General features: G+C 46.9%; 1 protein-coding gene across 4 annotated transcripts in view; it reads left to right on the top strand.

Annotated features, from left to right (window-relative positions):
- The window catches only part of MTMR12 (myotubularin related protein 12), a 65,657-nt gene extending 55,206 nt beyond the window's left edge, over window positions 1-10,451 (top strand). For 3 of the 4 annotated variants that reach the window (XM_023239209.2, XM_045038376.1, XM_045038378.1), the window contains 5 exons: window positions 938-1,110; window positions 3,440-3,604; window positions 4,531-4,692; window positions 5,582-5,680; window positions 7,552-10,451. In XM_023239209.2, the coding sequence (XP_023094977.1) occupies window positions 938-1,110; window positions 3,440-3,604; window positions 4,531-4,692; window positions 5,582-5,680; window positions 7,552-8,121 (1,169 nt within the window). In that variant the 3' untranslated portion in view covers window positions 8,122-10,451. The remainder of the gene's footprint in view (window positions 1-937; window positions 1,111-3,439; window positions 3,605-4,530; window positions 4,693-5,581; window positions 5,681-7,551) is intronic. The other variant, XM_023239221.2, reaches the window with a different exon arrangement.
- The last annotated feature ends 1,879 nt before the right edge of the window (window positions 10,452-12,330 follow it).

Below are 12,330 nucleotides of genomic sequence, written 5' to 3' on the forward strand. Positions count from 1 at the left end.
AGCCTAGACCTTAGTGCCTCATGGTTCCAGGGTCAGAATGAAAGAGTTTTAACGGTGGAGACATCCCCCTCCTTAGAATTTGTAAGTTTCTCTAGTTTCACCGATACTAGCACCGCCATCCTCCTGGACATTTTTAAATAGCAGCTTGAGTTGCACTTCTTTCTGCAAAGAGGAAACCACGGGGATGCAGACCCTAACTTTTAGGATCTGAAAACTCTAAGGCAAATGCATGGACAGAAATGTATGCTTTTATTTGCCGGGAGTCATGAATGCCGAACACGCGTATGAATGGTGTTTTCATCACACAGGTTTCGTCCGGTGCACTCTGGGGGTGGGCACGTGGACATAGACCGAGGGGAGTTTCTCCGCCAGGCTAGGCAAGGAGAAGCGGGCACCTCTGTGCTCTCAGAGAAGGAAGGAGCTATGGAGCTGGGAATAAGGGAGTCCAAGCAGAGGGAGTGGAGGAGAGGAGCTCTGAGGGGAGTCTGAGGAGCAGCTGAGCCCTGGAACAGTGAGTCCAGTGATGGAGACTTTGACACGGCAGCTGGAAGAGTTTTGAACTTGGTCTGTGAAGGCCAGCGGGTTGCCACCACGTGTATGGCTCTGCCCTCGTTATGCGGCACGCCGGGATGCCGGTACGCTGACAGTGGATTTGACGTGCTGCGTTTTATTCAGTCAGTCAGCAGATCTGTGCTTAGTGCCAGCATATGCCGGAACCTGTACGGGACTGGCTGGAAGCAGTTTGTCTGTCTGTCTGAACACTACCTGTTTTCCCCATGGGCCCTCGCCTTCAGGGAAGTAGACCTTGACTGTCAGTAGCAGGCACACTTTGGTTTTGGGAACCCCACCATTAACTGTGCAAGGGTGAGCACCCTTTGCGGCTTTTTAATACTCCATACTCTCCTGCCTCTTTGCACTGCCGCTGGGCCCCTCCTAGAGGAGAATGCTTCCGACCTCTGCTGCCTCGTTTCCTCTCTGGTGCAAGTGATGATGGACCCCCACTGTAGAACCAGGATTGGTTTCCAGAGCCTTGTCCAAAAGGAGTGGATCATGGGCGGGCACTCTTTCCTGGATCGCTGCAACCATCTACGTCAGAGTGACAAAGAGGAGGTGAGTGTCCTCGTCGGAGAAGCGCCCGGTCTCTAATACCTGTCTTCAGGTGTCGGGCCGGTGCTTGTGAAGTGCATGCTGTTGGGCTTGTTAGGAAGGCCATGTTCAGTTCACTGTTGGATGACTCCAAATGCTTTAAACAGTACTGAAATCCTTCCCAGAGGAAAAGGGTATTAGTAAGTGGTTCAGTGCCTTTTCTTCTAAATTGCGTATTTCATGATGGGAATATGTATTTCATGATGGGAATAACACTGATTTATAAAACTTAAAAATTAATTCAGAGGGACTCCTATAATTTCTGCGAAGTTAGTGCTTGCAAAAAAATGAATATTCCACATAATAACACAAAGTGAATTTTCCCTTGCACATAAGCCTTTTCAAATAAAGCATGAGGTTTATGTTAACGCCGTCCCTCACCAGGACCTTACCGGTGACGTAGCGTGCTGTGCACATGACCTCTTCTGCGTCTGGCTGTGTGAATTGCGTTGTAGTTTAGCTGGCCCCCACGTCGTGGTCTAGTCTCAGCTGCAGCTATGCATACTCCTTTGGCCGCATTGTTAATGATTGCTGAAGAGAAAATGAAGACAGGTGAACTTTCTTTAACGAAGTCACCTACAAAGCTCCGTGTTCTAGGAGCATGGCTCGTGGTTGTTCTTACTGCAGGTAATGAACGTGTCTGTCTGTGATGGGAAGCAGCATGCCGTGGGAATAGAGAGCCATGGCTCCTGCCCTCAGGGTCTTGGCATGTTTCTGGAAGACTGCGGCTTCTCTTGCTAGGCTGTGAGGTTTCTTTCAGGCCTGGTCTCTGCTCATCTGTGTCTCATCAAGCTGAATGGAAATCACCATTTTCACCCTTGGAATGGACTTTGCCTTTCTGAGGAACTTTGCAAGGTTGATGGGACTCAACATGATGGGCAGAGAGCAGATACTATGTGGGGACGAGTATGTTTTGGATATCTTGAGAAGATAGGACTGTCAAGGACCATGTCTGGGGAGGGAGAATGAGTCCAAGAGCAGATACAGTCTGATCTGCTTTCACCCATCCTTTGGAGAAGTCATCCACACTTTCTGAGCCCATTTTCATGACTATATAGTAGGGTTCAGGTACTTTCCACTCTGTTTAATGATATACTGAGCAGAAAATGAAGTATGAAATAAAGTTGCTATATCAGCATTTCTTCGCATCTCCACAATGACATATTGATGTTGTTGGGGGTTATTTTCCTTCTAAATGTGGCCATTTTAAAAGAATTATTTACTTATCTATTTATTTTTGAGAGAGTGAGTGAGTGAGCGAGCAGGGAAGGGGCAGAGAGAGCGAATCCCAAACAGGCTCCGTGCCGTCAATGCAGAGCCTGATGGGGGGCTTGATTTCACAAACCGTGAGATCGTGGCCTGAGCCAAAATCAAGAGTCAGACGCTTAACTGACTGAGCCATCCGGGCGCCTCTCAACTTCTGTCTCTCTTCTGAGCTCTGTGAGGCCTCGACAGCCTCCATAAGGGAGACACTGTGACATGGCTTGTCTTACCCACCTGACAGCTTCGCTGATGACTCAGAAGGATAAACACTTTGTGAATGATGAAGCACCCTAGAAAACCATCCCTACCAATAAAGGGCTTGCCTCCGGGAAGCTAGTAAAGGAGGCTATCTGTTAAAAAAAAAAAAATCTGTACGTTTGTGGAAAAAAAGGTTAGAAACTCACCTTTGCTGCTTCTGCTGTCTTTCCCATCCTCTTTCTCTTCTGCATCCTCCTTGTGGGGATGAAGAAGGGAATATTGACAAAATTCAATGTGATGGAGTATAGTTTTTTGGTAATACGATTTACTAATGTGAAGAATGGAATTCTTTCAGGAGGTGATAACAATTTCACTTAATTGGGGTTCAGAGTGTTCCCTGTCATCAAAATCAGTTGCAAACGCTCATGTGTCAGTGTTTGGTCAGTAACGAGGTTTTACTATTTCGCCCTAAAATGTCTTTCGTACAGATCGGTACTGCCAAATACTGAAATGAGTCTAGTCACAGGCATGTAACTATTTATTTATTTATTTATTTATTTATTTATTTATTTATTTATTTATTTTAATATATGAAATTTATTGTCAAATTGGTTTCCATATAACACCCAGTGCTCATCCCAAAAGGTTAGGCATGTGACTTTAATTGAGCATATTCATTGTGTGGAGTGAGATGGAGTCGACTGTGTTTCCCAGGGAATACAGTGCTCAGAAGTGGTTTCCATGGCTGTTGAGATGGCTGCCCCTGAACTCAGGACAGCTGGCCTTGGCCTTGTAGTGCCTGCTCAGTAATGCGTGTCTTGTTTTCACATAGGTTCCTGTGTTCCTGCTTTTCTTAGATTGTGTCTGGCAGCTGGTGCACCAGCACCCCCCAGCATTTGATTTCACGGAGACTTACCTGACTGTGTTGTCAGATAGCCTGTACATACCTATTTTTAGCACCTTCTTCTTCAATTCGCCTCATCAGAAAGATAACGTGGTAAGAGTCCCTCTTAGGAACCTGTGTCTTAAAGAAGCCCTGATTCATGAGTTTATTGCAATAGTTTTGATGATAAAAATATTTATAGAACACTATATACTGGGCCCTGTTTTGCGCGCTTTCTGGGTATTGGTAATTGTCACAGCATCCTGTGGGGGGTATATTCTTATTCCTGAGGAGTCAAGGCACTGAGAGGATGGGGAACTGGCCCAAGTCCACATTGGGAGCAAGTGTTGGAGCTGAGGAATTAAGCAGAATTAAAAGCTGTCCTTGATAAAGCTGGTCAGCATTCTCTTCCGTTTGCCTGGTGCCTGGAGTTACTCTGGAGAGAATGGAGGCAAGGCAAAGCAGGGAAGCTTTTACTTTCCATCTTACACTCTTTTAAGTCTCTCCTAGGGCCTTGCTCCTGGGGGTTTTGCTTTCTAACCAAGCTTACGGCCTCTGACCGGCTTCCTCTCGGGGCTTCCTCTCGGCCCCGGGTTTGCTTGAGCTGGGCCTCCAGGAGCAGCGTTAGCCAATTCCTCGGTGAAGCGGAGGCACGGAGCCTGGGCTTCCAGTCCCCCGGCCCCGGTTTCAGATCCCAGCCGGTCACTCACCAGCTTCGTGAGCCTCAGGCGGTTCACTTCAGTTTTCTGAGCCTCAGTTTCCTAAATATAAAATGTGACATGACCTCCCAGAGTTGGTGTCAAAGTGCCCGTCAGCGGCTGACATGTGGCCTGCTGGAAAATAAGGTGACCTTCTTCCCTCTCCCTTCCCACCCAAAGTCTTAAATGAACGACCACTGAAGGCCGCAGCCTTTGAAAACGAGGAAGCCGTGAGTGTTTGGTCTCGGGGCAGGAGCGCCCTTTCTGGTGCCGCTCGGCATTGTGTGTTTGCTCTCCTCAGCCCCCCCTGGGAGCCGTCATGACCTGTGCTTGTTTTGGCAGGGCAGGGAAAGCCAGGATACACAAAGCAAGCCTTTGAATCTGCTCACCGTGTGGGATTGGTCTGTACAGTTTGAACCCAAAGCCCAGATGTTGCTCAAAAACCCTCTTTATGTGGAAAAGCCAAAACTGGACAAAGGCCAGCGGAAAGGAACGCGTTTCAAAGTAAGATGTCCACGTGTCTAACCCCTTTCATCTGCCCAGGATCCCCGGGTATGGCAGGAAAAAGTGACATATGGATTCTGTAAACAGTCTGAAGAGTCAAGATTTGTGGCAGGCCAACTGTCAGGGCCCATGAGAATCATTTGCTTTCAGCAAATCAGCCTTTGCCCCGATGAGACATGACCATTTGCTGAATGTCACCGGGGATGTTACTGCCAAGACAGTTGTACTGCATGGGATTGTGTGAACCCTCTACCTGAGTGTGGTTAGCAGAGTAAAAGATGCATTGATTGTGGGATTTGCTCGGTCTGTACTGGTTCATGTCTTCAATAGCAAGACCTTTCCTGATGAGGTAGCTACAGCTTTTTCTGTTAAGGGCTGTCCAGTCTCCCCACTGTATTGATGTGCAGAAGTAGCCACAGACAGCACATAAGCAAATAGGCACGGCTGTGTTCCAGGATTTATAAAAATAGGCAGCAGGCCAGATTTGGCCGTGGGCTGTCATTTGCTGACCCGTGCTGTGAATCACAAGTGTCAAATAATATGGATATCCCTTCAGATATATGTTCTTGATTGTAGTTAATAAAATCCCAAAGTTCCCTAGATGACAAATGATTTCTGTGGCATTTCCTAGCTCTTTCTCCTGGCCTGGAATTTCCCCCCACCAGACCCAACGAAGGGGAAAGTGGTAGTGGTGAATCCCAAGTCATTGTGTGTCTCTGCCTTCTCCACTGCCCTACTTCTGATCCCACCTGCCCTCCAGGGAGCCTGGCCAGTCTGGTGTGGGAGGTGCTCCATTCTAAGAGGCTTGGGGGCCAGGTGAACCAAAGCCCGCACTTGCAGAAGATGCCAGCTGCTGAACAACTTAGAACTGTTGCTTTACTCTTTCAAGGGACCTCAGGGCCGGGGTGGACGTTTCTCCTCCTGGTTTAGTCTCTTTCCTGCCAGCTGGACCAGAACTGCCCTGAGCTCCGGAACAGCTTGGCCAGAGGTCAGTTTTTCCTCGGTGTGCTGTGCCCCCTGGTGGCTGCATGCACACTTGTCACCTGTTCAGGATCCCAGAACTGCCCCGGGCCAGGGGCAGGGGACCTCAGAGACAGCCAGGGCCTGATCCCTTATTGTGCATGGGAGGAAAGTGACGTTCCCCTTTGCAAGACTGGATTTCACTTCTGTACTTACATCCAGTTTTCCTTGTACATACGTCCCTTTTCCTTGTAGTTAGGAGCAGATGGCCTAGGCTCTAGGAGCTGACTGGTGCAGGAGGTTTGAGCCAAAGCTAAAGCAGAGTTGGGGTTGGGGCCACAAGGAACTTTGAAGCTTTTGGGTTAGGACACCACACATAGGGCTTAGGGCCCCTTGTTGAGTGGGCAGGCGGCCTTGGAGAAGTTCTGTAGAAACTAAGAGGCTGTGGCGGACCAGCATGAAGCACTGCTTGTGAACAGCCACATGAGGCTGCAGGGCCTGCTCTGGTGTGCACTCTCAGCCTCAGCCTTGACCAGGCTTCCCTCCCAGCATGCCCTTCTTGAGCCCTCTGTTCACTTAGGGGTTGAGAGAAAGGGCTCTCGAGACCAGTGGAGCTCTGTTAGAGCGCAGTCTCTGGAGCCAGACTGATTTTTGTAAGACCACCTTTAGCACTTTCTAGCCGGGGTCTTTGTGGACTGCTTAACCTCTGTGCTTTAGTCTCCTCATTTGTGAAACAGGACAATAACGGTGACTGTGGAGATCGGCTAAGTCCATGCACGTAAAGCACTGAGCACAAAACCTGGCAGGCAGTAAACACTCAGTGGCTGTTAGCTTCCGCCTGCAGTCAGCAGTCCCCTGTGTGGACGGACTGGCCTTGATCCTTGGGGAGGAGAGGCCAGGCTGCTCTCCCACCCCCAGCTGGAAGGTCAGAAATCCTGGTCAGCTCTGAGTTGTGGCATTGTGGATGGTTTTGCTTTTTTCTCATATGTTTATTATTATTCTATATTCCATAATAAAGAATGCTCTTTTTCACAAAGAAGAACCACTGGCAGGAGTATGTTAGAGAGTCATAGGGCTAGCCTGCCCAGAAAACTTGTCTGTTCTTATTTCAGACTCACACCTCAGGAGCAAAAGAGCTGGGGAGAAACAGCATCTCCCCACATTGCTGACCTTTCTGTGGGGCTCTGGGGTTCTTTGTAACCTCTTGACGTCTTTCCCCACCTTCACGGCTCCTCCCTGGCACTCCTCAGTATCGATCACCTTGCTTTGGCTGCAGGTAGAATTTACTCAGGAGGGAAGTAATGTACATGCTGTCACATTTTTTACTCGGTGCAGCACGTCAGGCAAGAACATCTGGCCAGTTTAGCCACTTCTCAAATTCCTTTTGCTCCCACCTGTCTCTCTGTCCAAAAGAATCTTTATGACATAGGCTTAAACTCCCACTGGCTGCCTGATAACCTACAAATGCAGTTCATTTGAGTGATAGGATCTTCAGGTAGTTGGCTGCTGCTTCCTCTCAGGTGTTCAGAATTTCATTCTCAAAGAAGAAGCACTTTGCACTCTTCAAAAACTGAATAGGCCTGACATCCAGACTGCCCTGAATCCACAGCCTGTCTCGACTTAAGCTTGTTCTTCAAAAGTGCCTTAGTGCTCCTGTGCCAGGGGAAGGGGGGTAGACAGCTTCCCTCTCTGTCACAGCGCCCTGGTGCCTGCTTTCACCCATTTGTTTATGAACACGATGTGCATCCAACATTTGCATCATGGAACAAATAAGAACCCCCCCCCCCCCCACTGTGTTACTGCTTTTTAATGGCTTTCCAGTCTCATGGCAGTTCTGATTTCTCATGAACGTAACTGCTCTCAGGCTAACCAGAGGTTTTTTTGTGTTTTCTCTCAAAGCATCAACGACAACTTTCTTTGCCACTCACACAATCTAAATCATCTCCCAAAAGAGGATTTTTCAGGGAAGAAACCGATCATTTAATTAAAAACCTTCTGGGCAAGAGAATTAGCAAATTAATTAACTCTTCCGATGAGCTACACGACAACTTTCGAGAGTTCTATGACAGCTGGCACAGCAAACCCACTGACTACCACGGTCTGTTGTTGCCGCACATTGAGGGTCCAGAAATCAAAGTGTGGGCTCAGCGCTACTTGCGTTGGATTCCAGAAGCCCAAATCCTGGGCGGTGGCAGAGCGGCCACCGTGAGCAAACTCTTGGAAATGATGGAGGAAGTAGAGCGCTTACAAGAGAAAATCGACGCGAGACCCCATGGCCAGGGGGCGCTCCTGGCAGAGGCCCCCTTGTTGCTGAGGGGCTCTGCCCGCCTGTCGGCCCTGTTTCCTTTCGCTCTGCTGCAGCGACATCCCTCTAAGCCGGTCTTGCCCACCAGCGGCTGGAAAGCTCTGGGTGATGAAGAAGATCTGGCCAAACGAGAAGACGAGTTTGTGGACCTAGGGGATGTGTGACTCATCCACTCAGTGATGTGAAAGAGGAACGTTGAAGGTTGAGGCAGGAGTCCACCATGTTTGATCTCCGGATTAGCGGCTCATGCTTTACTGCTGTGGGGGTGGGGGGAGTGGGAGGCCTCAGGCATTAGTCCAGGGCTCTGTAGGAGGAAGCCGGGATCTTCAGGAAAAGAGCTGGTTCTCGTGGTTTTTTTTCTTTCTCCTGAAGACTATGCAATTAAAATCATATCTCTAGTATTATTAATTGGAAGGAGTTACTACTTGACCTAAAAAAGAACTGTGGCCATTGTGCATAAGTATTATATACAACCTGCAGTGGCTGGTTTACTACGAGAAAGGGCTTTGGTCAGACACTCTTGGACTCAATGCTTTCTTCAGATCTTTTTTGTGCCAAGATAATTTATCCAGTCATTGGGAATTTATCCAGTCTACCCATCTTAGCTTGGAGAAAGTGCAGCTTTATGTGATGTGTGTATGGCAAATCGAAAGACTCACTTAGAGGTATTAAGATTATGGCATTCCTTTAAGCCATAGTATTTTTCCTTTCTGTGTCCTCTTGCCTGAGAAAAGCTGGGGAAATTCCACCCATAGCGCCCATCCTGACATTTCCAACCATCCCCCGTCCTGCATAGACTGTGTCACTTTGTGTGGGGTTGGTGGGCTAGCCAAGCAGCCACACCGCCCTTTTGTGTGCTGACAGCTCCGGGTCTCTCTCTGCCTACTGGGCACCCCTCACTGCCGTCCCTCCATGCTCCCCGCCACGGGGCATGTAGTCCAGAATCTTGCTGCTGAATCTGTTGGTTAAACTGGGGGAATCCCTTTGGTTTGCCTGAAGGAGCTTCCATGCTTCTGGAGCCTCTCAGTGTTTGAAAGTAATGGCTTTGCCTTTTTCTGACAGTGTGCTGAGGCTTGGGAACGCTTGTGACCTCCGCAGCAGCCCTCCCAGACATGAGCAGGATCATTTTTGAACGTGGCTTTCATAGGGAAGCAACTGAGCATAAATATGAGAAGCGATGGTTATCATATAGTACCTCAATGATTTAAAAAGCCATAGAAGAAACTTGACTATGCCTGGTGACCTTCTTGAATCTGCTGTCTAAATGGTATATATTTTGTAATGCAGGAAAGTACACTTTGTAAAGACCAGTTTTTTCATTCTCAGTAGAACCCTGTTAAATCCCACAAAAGGAAGGTGGGGGAGGGGGGAACTAATGTTAGAATGTTTCAAATAGAATGTTTGCCTTTGATATACATTTGCTATCCAGGATAGATCCCAATTTGAATGTTACATGTTTAGAAAAACTTCAGTTCTTTAAGGGCAATAAGAAATTTTGAAACTGTTGATAAAGAAGTTTCTCAGTTTGCACTGAATATTGTCTTTCTGTTTGTACAAGAAATTGCTTTGCTCTTCTCCCCTCTTCATGTTGGCACATGAGCCATGTTGGTCTGTTAAAATGACAGAGGTTGAGGAGAGGGCAGGATTCGTGCATTGGGGTCCAAACACATGTCCGGTCTTGGTTGCCTTAAGTCTCACTAGTGAGTTCAGTGTTAGGCTTGCAGTAGGGATTTTGCAAATACACTAGTCTATGAGCTACCTTAACATACGTTCTGTGGGCCTTCTTAAACTAGCACTAACCTCCACTTCTCTGCCCCGTTGCCTCCCAGATACACTATGGAGCTATTTTTGTTACCATATTATAACACGAATATTTATACAGTAGCCTCTTCAATCTTAGAATCTTAGTAATTTTCATTCCAAAAATGCCCGGTGTGATGCTTTACACTCCACAAAGTATGGTTTAAAGGCACAAGGTCATGGCCCTTGTCATAGCAGTTGAATGTGCATTGAAGTATTTTTCTATGATTTTTTTAAAAATTACAATAGAAAAATAAGCTGTTGTAACGTGAGGTCATGACAATTTATGTATTTATATTTGAAATCAGATTTCTATAAACTTGTATTTGTGTACAGAATTCTTAGTGGGTTTATATATTGTGACATTTTTATTCAAGATTGAGATATGGATTATGCTTAACAGTAAAAACTGAAATGAGACCATTTACTTTGTTTAAAATGCTGCACTGTGCAAGTTTGGAAATGTACATTAATTTACTGTATATAATATCCTGAGTTTGTTTATACCTCCAAGTTTTTACACTGAAGATAAATTAGCTTTAATTACATTAAAAACTTTTTTTTTTTTTAGGGAATAAGCTGTTGGGCTATATCTGTATAAATGTGCTTTTTATTTTCTGGATGTATGAAAGTTTATACTTGTATCTCACTGCATCATACCTGATTGCAGAAATTAAAGCACAATTTACAAGCAGTGCTGCGTTCGATGTGGTTGATATAACATGGAACAATTACTTTCATTCAGTGTGTGTTGGGTTGAGTTGGTTGATTGGTTGGTAGTGGTGGGAAACAATGACCAAATAAATATTTAAAATTTTAGGAGCACATGGCTGGTTCAGTCAGTAGAGCATGTGACTCTTGATCTTGGAGCCGTGAGTTTGAGCCCCACGTTGGGTATAGAGTTTACTAAAACAAAAAAAGTAAAATTTTAGGTGGTGATGATATGATATGAAGAAAAAATAAAATAAGGCAAGAGCCCTGCACGGCAAATAAAGGAAAAGGGTTTTTGCAAACATGTGAAATTAAATATTGCTGCCGCTTTGCTTTTGCGGGGATATGTGAGACGTCTGTTTTATTGCTGAAAGAGATCTGAGTTCATTCAGTTAAACCATGAATAAGAAGAAGCTTTGTTTTGCCTTCCAGAGAGGAGAAATGAGATAGTGTGTGATGGTAGGATTTTTTCTAATTTGTTCAGTTTAACACTTACTAGATTGAGACCTATCACTTGTCTTTGTTGGGAGAGTTCCATTTCCTTGACCTTTCCGGCCTGTAGCCCTCTCCCTTTTGGGGACCAGAGAAGATGTCCCCCTCCTCTGCTCACCTACTCCTATTATGTTCAGCCAGGCCTGTCTCTTTGTTACCAAGCCAGCTCTGAGACATCCCTGGAACTTAGTAAGCCCCCATTGCTGCCACATTCTTTTCATGGTTCTTCCGGAACAAATTCCCAAGTAGCAGTTATGACCCTATAGGTGAGTGGATTCTAGTCCTGTTTCCCACATTTCTTTAACAGCTCTTGAACTTTTGGTGGACTTGGCAATCTCTCCTGATTTTGCTTGTTCCTTGATTTCCAGGTGAGGGCATTGGGGGTTTGGGAGGAACAGGTAAAGAGTGGGGCCTATCCCATCTAACATGAAACAGCACTGGGTGGGGCTCCTGTTGAGAACAGACTCCTGGCTCCTGTGCTGGGCGGGGACCTGGGGGCAGAGGGAGCCTGTTTTCAAAACCCTTCCTATGGTTGCAAAGTTGCTCAACAGAGGTCAAGTTTCCTCAGCTGTGCGTGCTTTGCTTAGGCCCCACTGGGACTCCAGAGCATTTATGAAGCTGGCCCTGGTACAGGACAAATTGGGGCTGGGACAGGAACCTCCCCCTCAACAGCCCATTGCAGGGTTGGTCTGTAATGACCATGGCCTTCCACATAGGCCGTTCCCACAGCCTCCCCAACACAACATACTGCCCTTAAGAATAGGATGGAGGGGCGCCTGGGTAGGCTCCCGACTTCAGCTCAAGTCATGATCTCACGGCTTGTGGGTTCGAGTCCCACATCGGGCTCTGTGCTGACAGCTCAGAGCCTGGAGCCTGCTTGGACTCTGTGTGTCCCTCTCTCTGCCCCTCCCCAGTTCGTGCTCTGTCTCTCTCTCTCTCTCAAAAATAAATAGACATTAAAAAAAATTTTTTCTAGGGGCGCCTGGTTGGCGCAGTCGGTTAAGCGTCCGACTTCAGCCAGGTCACGATCTCGCAGTCCGTGAGTTCGAGCCCCGCGTCAGGCTCTGGGCTGATGGCTCGGAGCCTGGAGCCTGTTTCCGATTCTGTGTCTCCCTCTCTCTCTGCCCCTCCCCCGTTCATGCTCTGTCTCTCTCTGTCCCAAAAATAAATAAAAAACATTGAAAAAAAAATTTTTAAAGAATATTAGGATGGAGGTGGGTGAGGGAAGACCTGTTTGTGCTATGGATTCCAATGTAAGGAGGGATGTGTATGTTGATAACCAGCCATGGGTAATATTTTAAATATCATTTATAGATTGAAGAGGAAAACAGTTTGTTGGAGTGATGCTTTTGTGTCTTTAAAAACACAGA

Source organism: Felis catus, chromosome A1, assembly GCF_018350175.1.
Source record: "Felis catus isolate Fca126 chromosome A1, F.catus_Fca126_mat1.0, whole genome shotgun sequence".
Taxonomy (NCBI): Eukaryota; Metazoa; Chordata; class Mammalia; order Carnivora; family Felidae; genus Felis; species Felis catus.